We start from the raw sequence: 25,660 nt of genomic DNA on the forward strand, positions 1-25,660 counted from the left end.
GGAGTACAACTGAGTGGTAGGATTAATGAGGTCATTTAGTCAGGGAAATAAGCCATAGGAAAGTAGATGGAACTTTGGAAATGGTTCAAAGAGAGATTTGAAAGGAAAATTAACTTTGAACTCTATTTCTTATACTTAGGGACGAGGGAAGGTTGCTGTGTTGTATGATCTGCTGCTAATCACCTGTAATTTTTCTTTCTTTTCTCAGGAGGACAAGAGGACCTCATTCTTTCTTATGAGCCTGTCACAAGGCAGGAAAGTAAGTCCCCTGGTTTTTTTTTTTTTGTTCTCTGGTTTTGACAAGCGCAAGTGACAATATAGTAGTAGTAGTAGTAGTAGCAGCAGCAGCAGTAGCAATAGTAGTAGTAGTAGTAGTAGCAGCAGCAGCAGTAGTAGTAGTGGTAACATTAATATAGTGCCTACTATGTGCTAGGCACTATGCTAAATACTTGACAAATGTTGTCTCATTTCATCCTCACAACAAATCTGAGAAGTAAATGCTATTTTTAGGCTGTATTACAGTTGAGGAAGCTGAGACAAATAGAGGTAAAATGACTTAACCAGAGTCACATAGCTAGTAAGTGTCTGAGGCTGGATTTGAACTCCAGTCTTCCTGACTTCAGCATTTTATCCACGATGCCATCTAGCTGACTACCACAATATGTTCCGGGATTGTCTACTCTGAAACAACCAGACATACTTATGAACTGACCTATGTGGAAAGACAGATTGGTGGAGTGGATAGAGTGCTGGATGTGGAGTCAGAAAGACCTGGGTTCAAATCCTGCCTCTGTTACTCACTAGACAATCTTTCTGAGCCTCAGTTTTCTCCTCTGTAGAATAGAAATGCTAATACTTGATATTAATGGTAGTATATTTAATCTATGGTGATAGGTATTTAATCTAGTGAAAAGAATGCTAGCTTTGGAGTCAAAGGACCTGTATTCAATGCTAGCTCTGCAACTAATTCCCGGTGTGACGTTTGACAATTCACTCCCCCTCTGGGAGCTTGTTTTCTCATCTGCAAATCAAAGCAATTGGACTAGATGTCTGCTCAGGTCCCTCACAATATTTTCAATATTGTAATATTTTCAATATTTTGTTATGAGGCTCGAAGGAAATCATGTATGTCAACTGCTTTGTACACTTCAAAGTGATCATAAAAATATCAGCTATTATTATCATTATTCATATTAGAACTTGGTGGTTATTGTGCTTTTTTAAAAAATTGTCATTATTATTCTCTTTACTTGTGGCAAACACCAACAAAGGTCTTTACGTGGTGTGGGACACCAGTCGGAGTTTACACATTCGTTGAGCTAATTCTTGGCCAGAATCATTGTCATGGAAGACTGCTTTTGACTGAGTCTCTGAAATTGGTATCCCCTAGAAGCCAGTTGGTAGCATAGACCTATGTTTAAAAAAAAAAAAGATTATTTTAGTGTTCAACTGAAATCTTCCAATGAATCTTCTGGAATCACTGAAAATTACCCCTGAATCTTTTCTGCAGGAAAACTCTCTTTGGAATGATGGTTGAGACTGACTTGATTGTTGGCCACGCCTTGTAGAGGAAAGGGCTGAGCAAAATGGTGTACTGGAAAAAATATTTTTAAGCACCTACTATGTGCCAGACACTGTGCTAAACACTTTACAAATATTACCATATTTGATATTCACAACAACCCTGTAGGTATGGGGAGTGGGAAGGGTGGGGGATAAGTAAAATCCAGGAAGGAAACCCTGGATTTTGAATCAGGGGGCTTGGATTTGAATCCTGGATATGCTACTTACTACTTGTGTGACTTTGGGCATATCACTCCACATCTCTAGACCTGGATTACTTCATTTGTAATGTGAAAGGACTGAATTAGATGATCCCAAAAGGCCCTTCTAGCTGTAAAATCCTATCATCCATAGGCAAAAATATTAAGTCAGCAAAGTTTATCTTAGATACTGCCCAAGTTCTCTCTGTTCTATGCCCCTTCCTCACCCAAGGCACCCTCATGGAGACCAAAGTGGTCTTCTAATGTCAATGATTCTGGCCAAAGATTTCCAGGGTATGAAAAGTCAGGCTTTCTCCTACTTGCAAAGACCTTCATTTACACTAAGCCGTAAGTAAACGATAACAGTTCAGAATTTTTGTAGTGGAAAAATATCATTCAGCAAATGAGGTAGGGGGAATGAATTCTCTGAAAAGAGGGAGCCTTTTCTGTGCTTCTGAAATCATGTCATCTATGTATAGACAGAGAATATAGAACTCAAGGTATTATTCTATGACATTGAAAGATCATTGGCCAGCCATATCTTTATTTGCCAATGCTGGCACATAGTAGGCACTTAATAAATGTTGATTGATTCATTTGTAGTAGGAAGTCTGAATCACAACTTGATTCACTGCATAGTAGAAGGTCTCAGATGTTGTTGCTTTTGAATTTTATTGATTTTTTAAAAAATTGATTCATTAAGAATATTCATTCCCCCTAGAAAATTAAGGGAACAACACAATCTGGAATGAAAAGTGTGGTACCTTAGAGGTCATCTAATCCTATACAAGACATGAATTCTATCTACAATGTCCCTAGCAAATGTTTACACTTGGACATTTGGACGCTTTCAGTGTCAGAGATCTTGCTACCTGGTCAAGCAACTCATTGTATTTTCCTACTGGTACATCTAGTTATTAGGACTCTCTTCTGTATGCTGAGCTAAAATCTACCTACTATCAGTCTCTCCCCATTGGTACTAATTCTACTTTTGAGGTCCAAGCAAAATAAGTCATAACTCTTCTGAATAATGTATTTAATGAAAATTATCATGTTGCCATCATAGTTCATTGTCCTTATTTCACAAGTAAGAAAACTAAGGGACAGGGTGATTTGTCCAAGATCACACAGTGAATTAGTGGTAGAACTTCAATTACAAGCCATGCCTACCGGTTCCTAATTCAGTATTCTCACACCTGGATGAGAATACCTCTGACATTCGGAAATTGATGTATTCAGATAGAACACATGCAATGATTTTCGACTAATGGGTCAAAAAAGATAATACAAAAATATACAATTGTTTTGCGAAGTCTTTGTCCCATACAATGACCCAATAACTCATTTAACTAATTTTTTTCCCACTGAACTGCCTAAATTTAGTGACTATGCTGATGTCATATAAGCACAACCAGAGGTAAGAAAGGGATACTCCTCGGAATATTTAATTGTTTTCTTTGATAAAACAGAGCTGTTGCTCATCCATGTGAATAACTTCCAATATTTGGGCACAGAGAGACAGATTCACTCTTAAACATCAACACCCCCACTCAGGGGACTGACAGATTCTTTATCCAGGGAAAAAAATATTAGGCAGTATGTGTATCCATTTTAATACATCATAGGAATCTCGAGGACAGGACTGGTTTTGTACTCCTGATGAGGTGAAAATGGAAAGTGTGTTTCTGTATTAACACATTTCTTTTCCCTTTTCCCAGTTAATTATACTAGGCCAGTTATTATTCTGGGTCCTATGAAGGACCGGATCAATGATGACTTGATATCAGAATTTCCTGACAAATTTGGATCCTGTGTACCTCGTAAGTACTATTTCTCTTTTTATCCTTAAGTAGCGTTGGTTTCCTTTTGTGGGATGAGATGGCAAGATGTAATTCTGTGCTTCAGCCCCTCTTCTGTGATCATAGAAAACCATTACTAATGTATTTGTTCTGTGCACTTCTGCCTTCTTATGGTGGTATCTACCTTGTTCTCTGATGAATGAATAATATCTAGTATTTATGTAGCATTTTAAGAGTTGCTAAGAGACTTACATGTCATCTAATTTGCTTATTCCTAACATTCAGATGAGATCACATGTGTTATCTCATTTGATTACCCTCATTATATAATCTAACACTTTATGGCAAGGAGACAGTAATCCCTACCACCACTTTACACACTGTTAATACCTCTAATCTTAAAGTATAGATTGACAAGTGGGACGGGAGGGCTAGGAAGAATTCCTAAAAATTTTAATCTCCTCTTATCTATATTCACAGATACCACAAGGCCAAAGCGTGACTATGAGGTGGATGGTAGAGACTATCATTTTGTCATTTCAAGAGAGCAAATGGAAAAAGATATCCAAGAGCATAAGTTTATAGAAGCCGGGCAGTACAATGATAATTTATATGGAACCAGCGTTCAATCTGTGCGATTCGTTGCAGAGAGGGTATGTTTACTCATCTTCTTATAAGCACTGGGGGGGGGGGGGGGACCATGGTCTGTTTCCCAACTGGAGTGGGTACATCCTCTTTAGAATGGAGTTGTCAAATTTCCAAGCATCGCTTTGGATTAGGAGTTTGTACCTGCTCCAATCTCAGTAGGGGAGTCGTTTGGATTGATGGCCTAGAAATGGGAAAAGACCTAAAAATCTAAATGCATTTACTTGTTGAAGTTTGCAGGTTTTTATTCTTCCATGACATAATTATAATAGACCCATCACCACCACCACCACCACCACTGAACAACATATTGTTTTGTGGTGGCTTTCCAATGTCATGAGCATAAGTAAAGAAACTGTGTTTCTCTTTATTATCAATGATAATTGTATTCCAGATTACTACTTTTATGATAAGCCCCAAATCCACTGAGGTGGGGGAGAGGGGTGGTGGGTGGCAGAGGCCAGGTTGGGGGGGAGGAGGAAATGAGTGATGAAGAGGAAAGGATGTGATTTAGGTTGCTGAAAATAAAGTCCCTGATTGGAAGGAAAGAGAAGAATTCTTCCCTCTAGGGGATCCTGGAGCTGGGGCGGAGGGGGAAAAATCCAGCAGCAACAAGCATGGGCTGCTTACCAGATGATGCTTCTAAATCTTTTTATATCTTGATCCATTGACTAGGGTGCCTTTTAGATACCATGAACCAACTTCATGAAGGAATTTAGGAACAAACAATTTTGATTCTGACAAAACATGGGCCAATTTGATTTGATCTTAACAGTTTTGTTTTTGTTTTACTTGTATAAACTCCAGTTAAGACTTCAAAATTTAAATGAGAATATGTTGTTCGATTAGTCATCAGCAATAATCAAGAAAAATAATAAACATGTTACTCTGGAAGGTTGCTTTTATTTTTCCTTTTCCTCAAGTACCAATATGTCTTATTGGCTATGATTACGCACATTGTTTTTGCTCTGAATTAGCATAATCATTTGCCCATGTGGTAATTTATGGGAGCACATATGAGAGTCACACAGGACAGTCAGGAAGGGAGTACCCACTCCCATGACAGATCCATGGGCATATTAGAGTGTCGCAGTAATTGCTTCAATTTTTCTAGTTGTACATGTAACTATCCTCTTTGTTATTTTGAATTGTCCTGAGTAGAGAATGTGCAGTTACTATTTGGACATGCATATAATAGTGCTTCTTGAGAAGCAAGCTTGAAATGTATGCATAAAGTTTCATAGGCTAGAACTCACAGACTGAGCTTCTTTTTTAATTCAAGTACTGGTTGGACTCAGCTGGTTGTTCTCATTGAGATTATGGATAAGTAGCCATCCAGTGTCTGATTTTGAACTCCTCCTCTTTCTATAATATTCACTTTTTCTCCACATATAAAGCACTTCCAGCCTACATTTAATGAGACCCTAGGAGGTTGAACCTAATGTAGGGAATGTATCTTCTTTTTCCCAAGGATTCTAGTAAAGAGAGTCCTTGCTTCTGGATAAGCCAAATAAATGCCATAAAACAACAACACTGGTTTTTTTTTTTTTCTGCAGTCTAGAACTAATGTGGGTAAAAGAGTACAGCCTTCAAAGTAGTCACCTTGAGAAATCTATAACCACAAGGCTGCTATTTAAAAAAAAAACAAGAACCAACAACATCATTTAAGAAACCCTCTTTGGCAATAGCTGCCAAGGGTGATTGAGGAGGCCTGTGAGAAAACCGTACCCTCTAGTGATCAGAATATAGGCCACTGAATGTAGGCAGCACTTTGAAAGTAGATCTTTTTTGAAAAATACATACATATATTCCATTAATTTATTTTTCAACTAGTAAGCCTTTATTTTCTCTCTCCTACTCCCTCCCCACTGACATTTAATACAAAAACAAAACCCTCATAAGAAATATGCATAGCCAAAGAAACTGCTTCACCAGTATAGCTCTTGATTAAGAAGTAACTAAAAAAAATTACAGCACCCAAATTTACACTGATCTCTTAATATACAAAGTCCATTCCTCAAAATCTGTCCAAAGTGTGAAAATTCATTTATGAAAGTAGACCAAAAGGACAATTGCAGTACAGTTAGAGGATACCATCAGAGACCATGCTCAGCTTTTGTGTAAACAAAATTTAGAGGGAAAGTTTGGCCTTTATTTGGACCAATATAGTATTTTATAGTCATGCTTCCCATTCTGAAATTAGCCCAGGCAAGTTCTTGATCTGGAGTACGGCCTTTCCTTGGCATCTTATTATTGCTCTTTCTCGAATCCCTATAAATTAGCTAAGTGTTAAATGTGTGACCCAGATAAAAAATATCGAGAAGGGAAGAGCTCACTGGAAGCTGGAGGATTGTGCATTGTTCTGGGCTCATATTTTAGGAAGAACATTGTCCAGATGAGGACTACCAGGAGGTGAGAGGACTGGAAACCATGGGCTACAAGAAACTAGGGATGTTTTGTCTGGAGAAGACCTTGGGGTAGGGCCATGATATATCTCTTCAAGTATTTAAAAAAGCTGTTATGTGAAGGCTTGTTTTGCTTGGCCTGAGAGAAATCAAATCACATCCTCATATCACAGAACTAGAACCAATTGGTAGAAGTTATAGGGAGGCATATTTTGTCTCAACGTGAAGACTGTTCTGGTGGAAGTATACCAAAATGGAATGGTTTGCTTCTGGGAGGCAATGAGCTCCTAATCACTGAAATGTTCAACCAACCACTCCTCTCCCCATTTTGTTTGGGCAAAGCTAAGTAAATCCTTCTTGTCAGGCATGCTACAGGTAAGGATTCCAGCACTGGGTGGGAGATTGAATTGGTTGAGCTAGGTCCCTTCGAAACTCTGATTCTTTGACTAAGACTCTCTCCACATCTCTTTCCACCAGGGCAAACACTGCATACTTGATGTATCAGGAAATGCTATCAAGCGGTTACAAGTTGCACAACTCTATCCCATCGCCATCTTCATTAAGCCGAAGTCATTGGAGCCATTGATGTGAGTATACTGAAGGTCATCCCCATTCCTTCCCTATCCCCTCGGGTTCCACAATAAAACCTTTTTTATCTCTGTTTTGAAGCTCTTGATACTACTGCCAGATACTTATGCATTCCTTTTCCTCCCTGCCACATCCCTATAAAATTAAAGTTTATTTGACTCACCCTGGGGAAGAAGACCAATAATTCCTTGAAAATGTGTGCACTCCTGTTTCCTAAGTTTTTTTTTCCACTTTCCCAGGAGTTGAGGGAGTGGGGAAGAAGTGAAGTTAATTGCTAGAAAGCAATAGTAATTGAATTGCCTCTCATTTGAAGCCGCAGTTCCAAGAGAAATGGAAATAAATGAGCTTGGGTATATGGAACACATGACATTTTAGATTCTTTCCCTTGGCATTTAGGTTTGCTCTGTAATAAGATTCTACCTTTCCTTAATTACAACTCTAAGCATAGGTCAATGTCATCAATAATGCTTTCTCTCAAAAAATACAACAACTAGGAGCTATACCTATAGCTCAAACTTGGTGTTGCCCAAATATCAATCAGCACAAATTTTCAAATTTTGCTTCCGAAGGTCCTTAGTTCTCAAACTTAAAAAAAAACTCTCATCATTTTTCTCCCTTAATGCTTTATCTTTTTACTTCTGGCTCTTTCCTTCTCCACAGTTCCCAATCTCTGTCCCCCTTAAACCAGAAAACTACCGGTCAATATTTCATATTAAAGGATTTAGTCTATATTGATCTACAATATTGTTTGAGTTCAGAAAACACAGTTGACTTATGGGGGGGCAGGAAAGTAGCAGTTATTGCCAGTACACCTAAGGGGGACACCCATCTCTTCCACTGTGGTGCTACTTATGGGCAGTAGGAAGAACCTTAGGGATGTTCCAATTGATTGTGGTTGCAAAGTAGTGTATTATAGAAGAAATTCATAGAGCGGAAGGACACATCTCTGTGGGAGGGCAGAACAGAGTGGGACCAGTGGGCTGATATCCCTGAGCAGCTTTCCCTAAGAGTTCATGAGTTCATAATCTACCTTTATTCCTTGCTACCTGGGTCTCCTTGGGCCAATTGCTTCACTTCCCTGGCCTCAATATCCTTATGCTTAAAAAAAAAAAGGGGTGAGGAGGGCTGGATTTAAAGATCCCTCTTCTATCTAAGTCTATGGAGGTGATTTCTTTTTTAACTAGATTCACATTCAAAATACGTTTTCCTCCAGGTACTGTCCCTTCAATGGCTGTTCCACGTCATGGAGTTTCAGGCTTAGCAAAATTAGGCACATTGACTGCTTTGCTTTTAGAGAGGATGGAGGTGAGGGAAGAGGGGAATAAATGGAGGCTCATTTGGTATAGCTAAGTCCCTGGGATCCACAGAGAAAGTGACCCTTAGACTAAGGCAAGCTTCTTGGGAGCATTTAGTCCCTAGAGTATATCTACCCTTTGGGATTGACTTACGAGCATGGTTGGGGCCCCTTCCTTTCCCCTTCTGGAAAAGCAGTTGCTAGGTCAACTGAAGCAAATGCACGGCTGCTGTCACTTCTCAGGATTGTGGTTCTTTATATATTATCTCATTTCCAGCATGCATCCTCATGTCCCTTTTACAAGCCCTCAGTGAATGCCTGCCTGACTGGCTAAAAGCACATCAGATTCTGCTTTGTGATCAAAGGGGCATTTGTTTTTATAGCATAAAGCCACAAGGCCAAGCCTTCTTTACAAGATATCTCTTCTGTTTGTGTATTTCTTCCCCACCCCCGGTTCTGGGCTAGGGGATTAGCATGTCTTCATCTTCCCTCAAAGAATCTCTCCACATCCAGGTGAAAATTCGTCTCTCTTGTTTGCTCCTGAGTTCAAATCCTGCCTTACTAGCTGGGTGACTCTAGACAAGTCATTTATAACCTCTCTCTGTCTCAGTTTCCTCTCCTATAAAATGTGGATAATAATATCACCTAAATCAGGATTATTGTGAGGATCAAATGAGATATCATGTAAAGTACTTTGCAAACCTGAAAGCATGATATAAATACTACTTATTATTATTAATAATATGATTTTCTTAGCAAAAGCACTGGACTTACAGTCAAAATATCTCCGTTCTCTTCCTAGTTTTGCCAGGTCATATGACCTTGAGAAAGTAGACGCAAAGTAATTTCCAGGATGGAGGAAGGGCATTAAAGGCTTTGTATAGGGAGGTGGTATTTGAGCAGAATCTTAAAGGAAACCACAGGTTCCAAGAGGTGCTAAGAGAACATGTTAGGCACATGAAAGACACATAGGCATACGCAGGCACCAAGGTGAGAGTTGAGATGTTCTCGATGAGGAAGGGGAGCAAGTGAACCAGTTTGGCTGGAACATAGGGTGATGGAGGTGAGCAGATGCTGTGATAATATCCATCTAATATAAACTGTTGCCATCTCTCAGTTCTCTATTCTGTTTCCACCATGCTCAGGTGAGCAGGAAAATGCCTACATAGACCAATTATAGTGTCTTAAGGACAAGACCCTTGAGTTATTCACCTCTGTGTGCCCATGTAGCCTAGAAGAAGCTTCATTCTAGGCATTAAGTAGATGTTTACCAATGAATGAATGAATGAGTCCCGTTCAGTTGAATTAAGATAGATGGATCAATCATCTAGTAACGAGCATTTACCTGGAGTCTATTTATGTTACAGGAAAGGTATTTCTGGTGTTGTCTAGAGCAGTGATCCCCATTTGGTGTTTCATGAACTCCTTTGTCCAAAGTTTTCAGGCTAAAAATTCTTTAATGGTGTCTTAAGTGGTAATTGCCCAATTATGTTACTAATATATGTATCTTCTTCCTCCATGCCAGTTAAGCATGTATATGTTTGAAGCATTATAAGTTTATTTCTAAAGTGAATTAAAACTGTCCCAGTCAATGATTTTGGTGTTCATGCAGTGATTACATCAAACTCTGATGTTTCTAAGTAGTGTATTATATTACCCTGCGAGTTCACAGCACTTTTTTTGGTTCTTGTTGAAAAAGATTTGCTGAATAAAAAACATTAGGAACCTCTGATTTTGGGTAAAGAGCACTACAGGCAAAATAAGAGACTCCCATCCTAGTTTTCAATCTGCCACTGACTTGACTCCTTTGCTCCTCAGTTTTCTCACCAGTAAAATGGGTGTATGGGAGGGGAGGGAAGTTAGATCATCCCATGTAGCTCTAATAATCTATGATTCTTTCAAAAAAAAATTTTTCTATCTTCATCGTCATCAAAAAAAGTTTTTATCAGCACTTCAGATAACCAGTACACCCATTGGTCACAGGGTGATTGACTAGACAAGTGAGATTTCCTCACCACTATTATAACTCTGATTGAGTGACATTCATATAGTGCTAGGAAGTTTGGATAGCATTTTCTACACATTATGTCAGTTGGGAACAGGAAGGACGCCAGAGTCACTCGATTGTAGAGTATGTTGAAAGGAATCAGGTGTCAGAAGACTGGAAAGGTGAGGGAGGACCCCAGAATATGAAGTGCTTTGAATGACAAGGAGAGGATTTTATATTTGATCCTCGAGTAGGGTAGCATGGTTAGACCTGTGCTTTAGGAAGATCACTTTGATAGCCGAATGGAAGATAGACTAGAATAGGGAGAAACATGTACTGCACTAAATTCTGGTAATACAGATAAAAAAGTAAGACAATCCCTCTTTTCTAGGAGTGTCACATTCTAATGGGGGAGACAATGCTCATGGAAGATTTCAGCTTCAAGTCATATGCAAAGGTCCCAGGGTCCTTAGGGCACAGTGGCAAAACAGATGTTAATGCCTCTTCTTGAATGTCATTTCCACTGCTAAAATCATACTAGTTTATAATGTTAAACTATGTGACAGCGCAAAGGACTTGGGGGATGACAACTTTATTTTATGGGTCTTCAGGAGCTGTGGCTGAAGTACCCGCAGGAGCAGTGGCCAGGCTCTATCTCCACAAAGGTTGCTGTCCCAGGAGAATGGCTGCATTGCTGTCGCAGTTTTTTGGGTTTGGGATTCTAGGCTGTCTCCATTGGAGTGAAGGGGAGATGGTGGTCAAGATACAAGTGGTTGTTTGACTTGCCTGGCTTGTTCAACCTCCTGTATCTCCCTCAGGGTGCCTAGGTTGGCTTGTCTGCTATGTGTATGGCCATAGGTTGACATGTGGTGAAGAAGGTTGGTTTCTTCTTCACAGGAGTTGCTTCTCCAGCTGATGGCTCTAAGAGCAAGACCAGTGGTGTGGCAAGGGGTGAAGGCTGCCACTCCTAGGGATCTTCAGGTTTATGGCAGTTGGTCAGCAAATGTTGCCGGTGGTGATGAGGAAAGTGAAGTCCTATCTCCACCATGACTTCTCCCTTCAGTGCTGGCTATAGGAGATGGCCTAGAAGTAGTTTAGGGGGACATTGTCATTCCCAAGGCTGTTGGGTTCAGAGTCTTGGGCTACCTTCATCAAGGTCTGAGGGAAAATGAAGGTCAAGGTGGTGCTCATGGTTTGACTTGCCTAGACCCTTCTACCTCCTTTCTCTGCCTTTGGTGCCTTACTTCTTCATCTCCTCTCTAGGTCTAAATTTTCTAACCTGTGTGCAAAATGACTTCTAAAGCCACCTCCAACTCTAAATCTATGATCCCATAAATTCCACATTAGTAAGATTCAGTTCTGTTAAGTACAAACATCCATCCAATGGAAAATTGACAGAAATGTCAATTATCTCCTTCCTTTCTCCTTTTTCCCTCTCACTGATGTTTGGAGCCTTGGGGTGTGTCCTGGGAGCCACATTTTAAAAGGAACGTTGACAAACATGAACATCTTAAAGGAGGGTAACCAAGTGGTAAAAAGACAAAAAGCCATATTATTCGATGAATATAGGAGAGGGGAATGCTTGGCATGGTCAAAAGAAAACATGGTTGTTACAGTGAGAGAAGGAAGGTGAAGACATGATAGCAGCCCTCAAACATCTGAAGGTCTGATACATAGAAGAGGGATTAACCTTGTTCTGCTTGGCCACAGAGGTCAGAGGGAGGAGAAATGGGTAGACCGCAGTACATGGAAACAAATTCTAGCTCAATATAATTTTATAATAATAATTATTATTATAATAGCTGCTCAATAATGGTTGCTTCATGAAGCACTGAACTCCCATTACTAAAACTACCAGGTTAAGACTGAATCACAATATTTCTAGATATTCCATTCCTAAATTAGGAACAGGAAAATTCCCATGACTTATTTTTACATTTTATTTTGAGGTATGTATGTTGGGGAGGCAGCATGGGGGAAGGGAAGCAGTTTCAGGGGTTAATAATTCATTCATGGTATATTTTAACTTGCATTTCATCCTTCATTTTCCTAGGGAGATGAATAAGCGTCTCACGGAGGAACAAGCCAAGAAAACCTATGACCGAGCTATCAAGTTAGAGCAAGAATTTGGAGAGTATTTTACAGGTAGGCATGTATCAGCTACTACACCATGTGCTGTCAGAAGGCAGACAAATGCCCTGACCTATGAGATAGTGAGTGGGTAAGCAGAGACACATCTGGGGCATAAAACTGGTCCTTGAGACCTTTAGACAGACATGAGGGTATTGGACACCCTGCAGTAGTTTTCATTCAATGCCTCACTGATCTAGAATCCACACTGCTCAGCTTTGGCCTTAAGCAATGTTTGTTGAAATACATTGAATAGAATTCAAGTTTCAAATAATTTTTAAAAATTCCAAAAAACTCAAGAGAATCTAAGTAGAAATATCTTTTTTCTCTTTCCTTTAAATCTGCCCCACCCATTCCATTCACTAGGAGTACTTGGATGCTTCATAAAGGCTGCCCAGTCTTCCCATCTCTAATGGGAAATCTACTCCCAAATAATCCCAGAAATAGGGAATGGTTATTTTCTTAAATCTCTCACCTAGTGAAGATGCCATATAAATTAATTCATTCCAAGCAAATGTTCTAGTGTCTCTTGGGGTTCGCATGGTAATGAGAATCCAGGTTCCCAATAACTACCTCCCAGAGTTGCTATGAGGATCAAATGAGATAACATATCTCAACAATACTTCCACAAGCATTTATTAACTGTCTACTATACTATTAAGTACCAGGCACTGGGGATGCAAAGACAAAAATGAAACAATATGTATATTGGAGGAAGTTTGAACTGAGCCTCTGGCTTCTACTATCAGTGTGCATGTGGAGGAGTCACTTAAATTTTATCAGTAACAGGGGATAGTAATGTCTGTATTGCCTTTCTCACAGGGTTGTCATGAAGATCAAAGAAATTAATGCATATCAATTTGTAAACTTTCAAGTGCTAAGGAAATATCAATTATTATTATGTAAAGAATTTTACAAACCTTTATTGTTTAATCGTTTTTTTAGTCATGTCTGACACTTCATGACCCTTTTTGGGGTTTTCTTGGCAAAGATACTAGAGTGGTTTGCCATTCCCTTCTACAGCTCATTTTATAGATGAGGAAACTGAGGCAAACAGGGTTAAGTGACTTGCCCAGAGTCACACAGCTAGTAAGTGTCTGAGGCTGGATTTGAACCCAGGAAGATGAATCTTCTTGACTCTAGGCCTGGCACTTTATCTATTGCACCACCTAGCTACCCCCCTCCTTGGGCCTTAGTGCCTCATCTGTATAATGAGGGATCTGAACTAGATGACCATCTTACAAACCTTAAAGTACTTTATAAATGTTGACTATTACTAATAACCCATAGAATCTATAGGACCCCCAAAGAGGGCTCTCCTTCATTAACTTTATTGCCCTCTTGACCAGAGGGCAGACATAGGATAGTGAGACAGGAGAAGATCATGGCTTCCTCCTCTTTCTACTCCATTCCCACATTCATGCTATTTCTCTTCTTATTGGGAAGGGGAGGCACCACTATAGATACACAAGAAACTCTCAAAAATTGAAGGATCCTGGTGTGGTTGATAGTACAATGGCTTTAGAATCAGAAGACCCACATTCCTGTCCCAACTCTATGACTCACTGCCTATGTTACCTTGGACAAATCCCTTAACTTCTCTGGATCTCAGTTCTCTTATAAACAAAATGGGGATGTTGGATTAGATGATCCTCAAGGTCCATTTTAGGTCTAACAATCTGTGATCTATGAATCTTTGACTTTCCAACTTCAAATGCTGATTGCCCATCCTAACATGATTTCAAGCACTCTCAGCTGCCTGGCACCATATCCCACTCTATCCTTGATTGCTATCCCTAATACTGCTTGCAGATGGCCCAGATCCTGGGAAACACCCTCTTTGTTCAGGAAAATTAGTAAGTTAAAGCATCAAATTATTCCTTTCTCCCAGAAATGAGAAGAACTGAAAGGATACTGAAGAGGGGAGAGCTTTGAAGATAAAGCGTTACCACCTGTCCAGAGTATTTTGTGTTAGGAACGACAGGTAGACATTTAACTACTCATAGTAGATAACTAGACTAGAACCCATCCCCAGGAAAAAAAAAATTCAAAGGCATATTCTGCCTTCAGTGGCCTTTGAATAAGAATCTTGGATGGCAGGAAGACAAGCCTGAATAAATAGCATTTTAAAATCTGTTGAGTATTCATTCCCCCGTGTTCCCCTGTCCATCATGTCTCTGTCTTGAGGTCGAGAAAACAAAATATAAAAAAGAAAAAATCTTTACATTTGGAGGAAAAGAATTCAACTTGATTCAACAAATTGCAGAAGAGCAATTTAGGCTTGATTTTTTTTTGGGGGGGGGGGCGGAATTCCCAACCATTAAGGCTGTCCAAAAGAAGAATGAGCTGCTTGGGAAAGGAGGGAGTTCCCCCCCACCCCCATTGAAGGTCTTCATGCAGAAAATGACTGGCCCTTTGTTGGGTAGCCATAGACAGGTTTCTTTTGCTGATAATGGAATGGCCTGGGGAACCAAATTCCCCTCCCACTCTGAAATTGGGTGATTCTGATGTGCAGCTCTTCACATGGCAGGTTTCCTTAGTAACATGATCGATGGGAGGGTTAAGCAAACAATATGTGCCTGCCTAATGAACAATCCATTGTAATTTAGAAATTACTTACCTAGACATCTCTTATTACCTGACAAGGCACATGGCCTATCTGAATTTTTCACGTCTACTTTATTCAGAGTTTAGGAAATGTCAATCACTTGGCAATTTGTACATGTATTCAGCAGGTTACGTGAAGGGAAAAGTGAATTAATTGCTAACAGGCAAGTTATTTTTCACCATAAAAGGACATGTTACAGTGGGTAAGAACATTAGATTCAGAGGCAGAAGACCTAGGGTTCCCATCTCACTATTGTCACAAGTGCTATCTGGGAGACTTTGTGGTCATATCACTGAAATAAAAATAATAAAAAAAATAGCATTCTTTAGTGCCTACTATATGCCACGCACTGTGGTAAATATTTATCTCATTTGATCCTCACAACAACCCTGTGATAGGCGCTATTATTATCTCTATTTTACAGATAAAGAAACTGAGGCAAGTAGAAGTTATTTTGCCAAGGTCACACAGCTAGTACATGTCTGAGGCCGAATTTGAACTCCCATCTTTCTGACTCCACTGTACCTAATAGTGAAGGGAGTAGAGCATCAGGCCTGGAGTCAGGAAGACCAAAATTCAAATCTGGCCTCAGACACTTGCTAGCTTTGTGACCCTGGGCAAGTCACTTAACCCTGTTTGCCTCCGTTACCTAAATCGTAAAATGAGCTGGAGAAGAAAAGAGCAAACCACTCCAGTAGCTTTTCCAAGAAAACCCCGAACTGGGTCAGGAAGAGTTAGATACAACTGCACAACAACAGTTCCTGACTTCAGACCCAAAGCTCTATCCGCCTAGCTGCCCACCTCCCTTGGGCCTCACTGCCTCATCTGTACAATGAGGTCTCTGAACTAGGTGACCTCTCAAGTCCATGCCAGCTCGAGATTTGTGATCCTACGTTCCTATAGGAGCCCAAAAAGGCTTTCTTATTTCAAAAAGCAGCATCTTGGTTCCTTGGTTACCATCAAACAAAAAAACTCAAAGCAATTGTCATTATTTTTAAGTTGCAGATCGTAAGATTATCACATCATGGATCTAGAAATGGAAGGGATACCAGAGACCATCTCCTCTAACCCCCCTATTTTACAGATGAGGAAACTGAGGTCTGGAGAGGTCAAGCGACTTTTCCCTGAGTCCCATAGATCATAGGCAAGAAGAGGCAGGTCTTGAGTTCTGGTCCTCTGATTCCAGAGCTGGTATTCTTTCCACCATGTCTGTCAATAATTCACTCATTATCAAGTGGACGTAACCATGACAATACGGAGCTCACGAAGTTGACCAAACCATCTACTCATATGTAATAGATCTTGGCAATTTATATTGGTTTATCTCAGTAGAAAGTGTTCTTCTGATCACTTACCCCTAAAACATAGAATCTCTCCATAGGAAGAAAAGTCATTTCTCATTGTCTAGTGGGTATGGATTTTGTTATTTTTCATTTCTCTATATTTCCCAGAAAACAAATTTGAAAGCAGGTGGGCCTAAAGGGCCTATTTTTTTTTCATAGTCCCATTCCCACCTTGAGATATTACCAAGAAAAAGACCAAATTAGTGTAAAATTGTGTTTTAAGAAAAATCCTCAAGGACTTGATGTGAAATCTTCACTTAGAATTGTGTTATCTCTCACTTAAAGAGGGAATTAAAAAAAAAATTTTTATCTCCCGCAGCACCTGGTATTAAAATTGTCCCCAGTGCTTTTCTGTGTCATATCATATAACAACAAAGACATAATTTTTTTCTTAAAGGAAATCTCTTGGAAACCATGGCAATAGTAAATTATAGGACATTATCAGATGCAATTTGAAAACCAAGTTTTATTAAAATAGGGCATAATTAAAGGCCGAGCCTCTGGCCTCTAGCTCAGATGGTGAGAATTTCTGGCTTGAGATTCTAAACTAGGGGAGAACAGGAAGAGAAACAGGGATCCGCTTTTTGCATGAGTGAAATGCAGTCAGGGACTCAAATGACAAAGAGATAAAGTAGACATGAGGGATGGGTGAAGCCACCATAATCTCATAATGCTGACTTCTTTAAAGACCTATCTGATGTGTGTATACATACATACATGTGTGTATGTGTATTTACTGACGGGGAAGTGACCTGACCTTCTGGGCCTTAGTTTCTTTGTCTTGAGAAATGAAGAAGCTAGAGTAGATTATCTAAAATCATATAATCTACATGCATTATAAATTACATAGTTTATATAGATTACATAAGGAAGAAGATGGCAATAAGTATGTATTAAGCACCTATGTGCCTGGCCCTGTGCCACACTCTTTACAAATATTATCTCATTTGATCCTCACAACAACCCTGAGAGGAAGGTCTTATTATTATCCCCATTTCATAGATGAGGAAACTGAGGCAAACAGCTTAAATGACTTGCCTGGCATCACACACCTCATAAGTGGCTGAGGCTATATTTGAATGGACTCCACTACTCTATCCACTGTACCACCTAACTGCTTCTGAATTAAAATCTTTATTATATAGATTGTGAGATTATATAACTTATATAGATTATATAAAACTTTATTCTATGTAGCAATAGGAACCCATAGGTCACATTTCTATAGTCAGTTAATAAACATCTATGAAGTACCTACTATGTGGATGGCATTGTGCTAAGCACTGGGCATTAAGGTTTATAAAATGCTTTCCTTACTACTGCCTCAGGTATGTAGAAAACCTTAAAGGTTTTTTTTAATGTTGTACTGTGACTATGGCTCAATGGAAGGTATAAAAACTGGGCTAAATTAATTCAACTCGAGTTCTTTATTAATCGCCTGATATGGGCAAGGCATTGTAGTAGGATCTGGGGATACTAAAGCAAACATCAAAAATATGCCATCCTTAACAGTTTATACTCTACTGAAGGGATAGCACATTCTCAATTAACAGGCATTTATGCCCATCCTATGAAGCTTCTTTTAAAAAAAATTCCCTGATGTGAGTTTATTTAATCTACTTTTCCTATTTCTCCTAAAACAAGAGTATGGTTAACAACAGGGCAGTTAGGTGGTGCAGTGGATAGAGAGCTGCCCCTGGAGTCAGGAAGACTCATCTTCTTGAGTTCACATCAAGCCTCAGACACTTACTAGCTGTGTGACCCTGGGTAAATCACTTAACCCCATTTGCCTCAGTTTCCTCATCTGTCAAATGAACTGGAGCAGGAAATGGCAAACCACTCCAATATTTTTACCAAGAAGACACCAAATGATGTCATGAAGAGTTGGTCACGACTGAACAACAATAATAGTTAACAAACTTTAATTGATTGGATATTGATTTGGAAACTGGTTAAATGAATGCAATACAATTCAATTATCTTTGACCTTGAATTTACAATCTAATAGGGAGTGAGAGAGGAAGAAAGGAAGGAAGGGAAGGATATATTACACACCTTCTATGTGCCAGGCACTATGCTAAGCACTTTCCAAATATTATTTAATCCTTACAACAACCCTAGGAACTAGGGGCTATTATTATCAGTTGGGGAGACTGAGGCAGACAGAGGTTAAAGGCTCAGCGTCACACAGCTAGTATCTAAGGCTGAATTCGAACACAGCTCTTTCCTGATCCCAGTTCCAGCACCCTTTCCATTATGCCACCTAGTTGCCTCTGTAAGGGATACAACACATATACAAAATTCTGATAGAGCATAGATCGTAAGAACAAAACCTGGGAGCCAGGAAAATTTGAGGAGAGAGGGAGGGAGAGAATACTTTGAGCTGGCATGATCTCAGAAGGCAACACTTTTTACTTTATCCAGAACCTCTGAGAATGACCATACATGTTTTTTCATTGCAGCTATTGTTCAAGGCGAAACTTTAGAAGATATATATAACCAATGCAAACTTGTTATCGAAGAACAATCCGGCCCTTTCATCTGGATCCCTTCCAAGGAGAAGTTATAAATTAGCTGCTGCACCTCTGATGATGACAGAAGAGTATTTAGAAGAAAAAAAATATATAATATACTACGTGGAGGCTTTTATGTTTTTGTTGCATTTATGTTCTTGCAGTCAATGTGAATTTTTATGAATGTACAACACAACGTGTGTGAAGCCATGAAGGAAACTGAGGGGCCAAAAGGTAGAAACACAAGGACTTTTGCAGTATGTGGGAAAGACGTCATGTGCTCAAAGTGCCAGGTGTAGGTATGGATTTCTGATGGGGCTCTCTGTCCAGAGGTTCGAGCCGTCTCCTCGACTCAATGGGCACCCCAACCTGTTGTAATGGCTGAGTTCTGTGTGTTGATTGCTTTAAAGAAAAGTTCCCAGCTCTTGAACCTCACCAAGCTTGTCATTACACATCTGTGATTGGTACACATGGAATTTTGTAACTATGCACATCCTTTGATTTCTTAGCAAAAAGAGACGATTAAAAAAAAAATCAGAAAGAAAGGAAATGGTTCCCTTCAAAGACACCATTGCATCGGAAAGTGGTGACCATGTAGTTGTTTTGAGTGGTACCTGCAAAGGAAAGCATTCCATGAAATTGTCGAGTGTCTGGAGCATTTACCTTATTGATGATGGGGGGGGGGGTTCCATCTGGGAATAGCTTTATGATTTTTGATTGTCTATTTTACCATTTATATACTGAAAGAAGGCACTTAAAGATGGAATAATTTATAAAATAAAATTATATTAAATGTATAGAAACTAATTTATATAGGTGAAAAAATGTTTTTGTGAGATATTTTGTAAAGACTTAACTAATGGAAAGGCAAAGTATATTACGCCCTCAGCAGACTGTCAGATTTAGAGAACTTAAAAGTTGCACTATCCTTTTGGTTGTTGATGATTTTTCAGCAACAACTTAATTTCTTTAAAAGAAGTCAGACACCCCCCCCAAGTTTCCTCCCATGACAGACAGATGTGATGTTATGGAAGAAGCCCTGAATTTGGAATCAAGACAGACACCTGAATTCAAATCCCAGCTCTGTTGCTTATTAATTACCTGTGTAACACTGGGCAAGGCACTTCCTATCCCTAGTTCTCAGTTTCCTCATCTGTAAAAGGAGGAATTGGTCTCTCTGATTTCTGAGGTCTTTTTTCCAGCACTAAATCCTTTGATTTCCCATTGGCTCTTGAGAATAAATTCCTTTGGAACACCATTGCTTAATGAGTTGGCCTATAGGCTCTTTTTGAGACTTGACTGAGATGATGCATCTTTAAGCTGGGGGTTCTTCGGAGGGTAAATTAACATCAGTGACTTAAAGAATAGTGCAGGCGTTTCTCTTGTTAAGGAGCCCTGGACAGCTCTCTTCTTCCTAGAACACTCAAAGGCTGAGCAGATGTTTTGGCATAAACTCTAGCTGACCAGTAACTTCTTTCCACTTCATTCAGCAAGGGTTTGGGGATAGACAGCTGGGGACAATATATACCTCTGGGGAATTTTATCACAGATCTGCTGAATGGCTCAGAGGATGAGAAGGGAAGGGCCTGATTTGGGAGCTACAGTGCGGTGCTTGGCACAGTGCCCGGCACATAGTAAGCACTTAATAAATGCTTGTTGATTATTGACTGATTATAGGCCTGACAATCCCACCCTATGACAAAGGCTGTGCTGTGAGGAAGGGTGTGCCAAGGTTCTGAGGTAAACTGCCCTCACAGCCTTGCGTGGGACTGTATCTGGACCAAGTGAAAGAGAAAGAAGATAGATAACCTCCCAAATTTCAACAATAAATTGAACCAAGAGACGAAATTCAGCACTTCCTAGTTGTCCCAGCTGCGTCAGAGCTTTTTCACTCAGTTGCTTAGGGAGAAAAGTCTTGAGTAACTTTGAGTGGAACTGCCTATGGGTTCTCTCTGTGCAGAGGCCAAGCCCCACAGCCTTATCTTGGTGGCATCTCCAGACCTGGCAGGTATGTCCTGCCACACTGTGCAGTAACCAGGTGCATCAGCAGGGGCGAGGAGAGACAAGGGCAACCGACAACCGTCAGCAATGATGGTATTTCTTTTCAGTAGAAACAGAGAGATCAGAAGTCAGGTCCCTTTTAGAGAAATCGAGTCATCCATCTTGCTCTGAGTACCATCCGTCTGTCTGGCTGCAAACCACCCTACCCTACCCCTTTCCAAAAAAAAAAAAAAAAAAAGATAAATAAAAAATAAAACAAATCCATCTATCTGTGCATTCAATTAGAGTCTTGGGTCAACAGAAGAGCTAGACACGCATTCCCAGATTCACCCTCCCCTTCCCATTACAATCGAAACTTCCAGAGACCTCTGCAGAGCTCCTCAGATCCTAAAGAGATTTCCACGTCCATTAACTGCTATTGTCTCAGGTTCAGGCCCACTTCACTGAAATTGCTTCGGCCCTCCCACTTCCCAAGCAGCGTTCTGACACCAGAACTTTCTCCTGCTCTCCCAGCTTTCCTTCCTTCCCAAACCACTCTGACAGTGTTTTGTTTCTTTCCCTTTGAGCATGCCACCTTTTTCAGGACTCTCCTTAACTGAGTACATGTTTTCTGAGGTCATGTGCTGTGCTTTCCAATTGATAGTGGTGTCGTGGCTGAATACAATCAAGTTTTCCCCCCACCAATCTTCTGTTCTATAGTACATATTATATTATTTATTTTCCTTGTCTAGATGATTCCAGATTAGAGTTGGCATTTGCACTGTTTTTTTTTAATATAAATTTTTAAATATTATATATCAGCTTGGAGGATCACCAAAAGGATTGGTGAGAGTCTTTTTTTCTTAGGGTTTCCTCTTCCATTGGCTTTGCTGTCTTGATGTTTTGTGCTTCCCATGCTCACACAGTCTTTAGTGCTCCTTGAAATTCCGAGATCTTGCAGCAACTGTAACTTCTGCAGAGAAGGCAGGAAAATGATTCCAGTTACACCTAGTGCCAATGCACTCGGAGCCTCGGACCAGACTGGTGCTAACCCTGCAAACAAACAGTGAACTGGCGCCCTCTCTCTCTCTCTGTCTCTCTCCCTCTCTCTTCTCTCCCTCTCTCCCTCCCGCCATTCAGGAGGCTCACTGTTGGGCACAGCACAACACCCACACCACACAACATGCAAACACTGGACCCTTTCGGGAATGTGCCAGACCGTGTCACTGGTGCTATTTCGCATGCTCTGGCACAATGTGTAGCACCACAGGGGTCTTCACTCAACCAAAAATTAAATCTCATCGCCCATTTGCAACAATTCACGTAAATGTTCATTTCTACTCTCCATGTGCAGATGGGCAATGGTATCTTCTCTCCCAGCCCTCCATTAATTTCTCTGCTGAGCCTATACCCTCCTGTTTGCCACTGGTGCTCAGGGAGGCCACCAAGAAAAAACCCTACTCTCTGCCTTCGAGTTCCAGCTGTCTCAGTGTATCTATAGCTAATCCTCCAGGACAAAATCCATGCTAGGGTATGCCACTCTCCTTTCCCTATCCAACATCCCTTTTTTCCCTCCTTCCCTCACTATTTTCCCTCCCTCTCTCCTCCCTCTTTTTTTTATTTCTCTCAGCTTTCTCCCTCTCTCTTTTCTTTCTTGTTCCCCCTCCTTTTCTATCTCCTTACATCTTCTTTTGCTCTCCTCTCCTTTTCCCATTCTAACTCTTCCCTCTCTCTTTACCTCCACTCATTCCTTTTCCTCTCTCCTTTAGCTTTCTTCCTTCCCTCTCGTCTCCCTTCCCTACTTCTATTTTTCCATATCTTTTATTTATCCATCCATGACCCCCATCCTGTCTCTCTCACTCTCTCCCTTTTTTCTTTCCTTCCTCTTCTTCCTCCTCATCTCTTTCCTCCCTCTGTCCATTTTCCTCTACTTCTGTCCCTCTCCCTCTGTCCCTCACTCTCAGTTTTTCTACTCTCTCTGCTTCACATGTGGTGACATCAGGAAATGCACCTTGCATGGAGTTGTTCCTGCTTTTCTGGTAGATCAAAGCTGGATGTGAGTTACAGGCGAGCAGCAATTCCTAGCCAACAGCCCAGTGACCTGATGGATGACAGGTAATCCCTCCTGGGATTCCTATTCTCCTACTGAGAACTGGTTGACCTTGCACTGTCACTGCAAGAATACCTTCTAAAAATAAAACCAGTCTGAACCTTGGAGTCTCATTGGCATTCTGGAAGAAGCCACCTATGGATAAGCAAGGAGCAAAAATACTGACCAGAAAGAAAAAATGCCATAAGGAGCCAAATATTTGCCCAGGCCACTTATGGAACTGATGTTGTTTTCGTTTAGGGGAGAGGTTTTCTTTCTTTTCTTTTTCTTCTCTCCATTCCAAAACTTTCCATTTCCTCTTTCCATGTGAAGTATCCTCTTTGGCCTCTTAGCCATGGACTCCAGCTGGCTCCTGATTGAATTCACTCAGCTCTATTGTTGAGACAAAATGAATTTGCTGATCAAACTCCATCCATTGTCCTGTCACATTCCCAGAGAACATTTAAGCAAGAGACTAAGAGGTTCACTCTTGCTTCTTTTTTTTTTCTTAAAAAAAAAAAGAGGGGGCAGTTCTCTTGAAGTTGGTGAAAGAACCTCCCCACCCTTCCCCCATCCCCCAGGGAAAATCATTTTGAAAGTGAACTAAATGCAAATTCTGTTATGTTTTTATATATGTATATCTATAGTATATAACCATTATATATACTGTATATACACATATATATATATATATATATATATTGGGCATGTGTAGGGATCCGTACCAATACCGGCACATGGGCACAAGGCTGTAAATATTTTTCTTCGCTCTACCCTGTTCTTCAGGACTAGTTAACATACAGCATATCGTAGCCTGCCCCATCACTGAAGGAGCACCTGAGAACAACCTGGGATGGTCTGACATCTAGGTATTGATTACCTGAGTGGTGGAGCCCAGTAGATCATTAGCAAAACATCAAGAAAGAGAAGCAGATGGCACTGTTGACTCCCAGTGGGAATGATCGCCTTTTTTTCTTTTCCCTTTTAATTTTGTGTTTCCCAAGTTTCCATTGGAGTGTCTGAATTTTCAAGTATGCCAGGCTGTATCCCAGTTGATGCTTTGTTTATAACACTTGTGGTGATGTGATTCTCTCTGACAGGATGTTTCTCCACCTTGAGCTGTAGTTGGGGGTACTTGGAGTCCGAACTGGGGTTTTACAGAGACATTATACAGCTTACACTCCTGTTAAGTGTAAATATTTGACACATCCATTCCATTTGTGTAAAGAATAAAGCACACACAATTATAAAGTTGAGATGTATATTTCATACGAGCTGTCTCCTTGCATATTTATTCCATTCCAAGCGATCGATGGTGGCTCAGTTGTAAATCCTTGATAGAGCGTTTATAAATATGTCATGAATTTTATTATAAGACATTAAAACATTTTTATACTTTAGAGCAAATGGTTTCTTCACAAAGCATAATTAGTCTTCTTTCAGGGAAATCTAAAGAGTTGATGGAGAGGCAGTGTGGTATAGTGGGTCGAGCACCAGACCTAAACACAAGAACACCTAGATTCAAATCCCACCTCAGACACTTACTACCAGTGTGACCCTGGGCAAGTCAATTAACCTCATCTAAAAAAAAACTCAGTTTCCCCACCTGTAAAATGAGGGTGTTGGACTCAGTGATCTCTAACAACTCTTCAGCTCTACATCTATGAATCCATCATAGGCTCTCCTCATTTTCTTTTAGCTCATATTCATCCAGTTTTGAACTCAGAGAACAGCAGGATAAAGAAGGCCAATGGCATTGTGTAGAGAGTGCCAATCTTGGAATCATAAATTCTGAGACCTGTCTTAGAGCTGGGAGGGCTGAATGTCAAACTAGAAGACTCAAAGATCTTTTCCAGCTCTTGGTCTACCTTATGATGCGGAGAGTGGTATATACCATCAGCCTTAGAAATCTCATCTAGTTAGATGAGATAAACTAGTTCTAGAGAGGTCAAATGAATTGTCCAAGGTCATACAGCTAATAAGTGACAGAAATGAGTCTAGCAGATGGTTCTCTTGAATTTTAAAGAGTCTCTTCCTTCCTAAAAGCAATTACACACCCATGGTATATTCAGGTGGTTTTCATTAAGAAGCTATGTTCACGTGGGGCAGCTAGGTGGCACAGTGGATAGAGCACCAGACCTGGAGTCAAGTCTGTAGGACCTGAGTTCAAATCCAACTTTAGACACTTGACACTTACTAGCTGTGTGACCCTAGCCAAGTGCCTTGACCCCACTGCCTAGGCAAAATTAAATAAATACATGCATACATACATACATACACACACACACACACATAAATAAATAGCTATGTTTGTGTTAGAAACAAAGCCAAATCCCCAGGGTCAGATGGAAAAAAAGATTCAGGATAGAACACCAAGAGGAGAACAAAATTTACCTCTCTCCATTAAAAGCAAAATCCAGTGGGAAATTGAGGTTGCTATCCAAAAAATTCAGTCCATTCTTCACATTTGCCTCAACTACCTGATCATGTCAGGAAATGCAGAGGGAAAGTACATC

At 40.2% G+C, this 25,660-nt stretch overlaps 1 protein-coding gene across 3 annotated transcripts in view; it reads left to right on the forward strand.

Annotated features, from left to right (window-relative positions):
- DLG2 (discs large MAGUK scaffold protein 2) overlaps positions 1–20,182 on the forward strand; it is a 1,559,742-nt gene extending 1,539,560 nt beyond the window's left edge. For all 3 annotated transcript variants that reach the window (XM_027848244.1, XM_027848243.1, XM_027848245.1), the window contains 6 exons: positions 209–259; positions 3,482–3,583; positions 4,043–4,215; positions 7,090–7,199; positions 12,535–12,626; positions 19,025–20,182. In XM_027848244.1, the coding sequence (XP_027704045.1) occupies positions 209–259; positions 3,482–3,583; positions 4,043–4,215; positions 7,090–7,199; positions 12,535–12,626; positions 19,025–19,131 (635 nt within the window). In that variant the 3' untranslated portion in view covers positions 19,132–20,182. The remainder of the gene's footprint in view (positions 1–208; positions 260–3,481; positions 3,584–4,042; positions 4,216–7,089; positions 7,200–12,534; positions 12,627–19,024) is intronic.
- Positions 20,183–25,660: the final 5,478 nt, after the last annotated feature.

Source organism: Vombatus ursinus, unplaced genomic scaffold, assembly GCF_900497805.2.
Source record: "Vombatus ursinus unplaced genomic scaffold, bare-nosed wombat genome assembly UNPS02005659.1, whole genome shotgun sequence".
In the NCBI taxonomy this organism is placed as follows: domain Eukaryota; kingdom Metazoa; phylum Chordata; class Mammalia; order Diprotodontia; family Vombatidae; genus Vombatus; species Vombatus ursinus.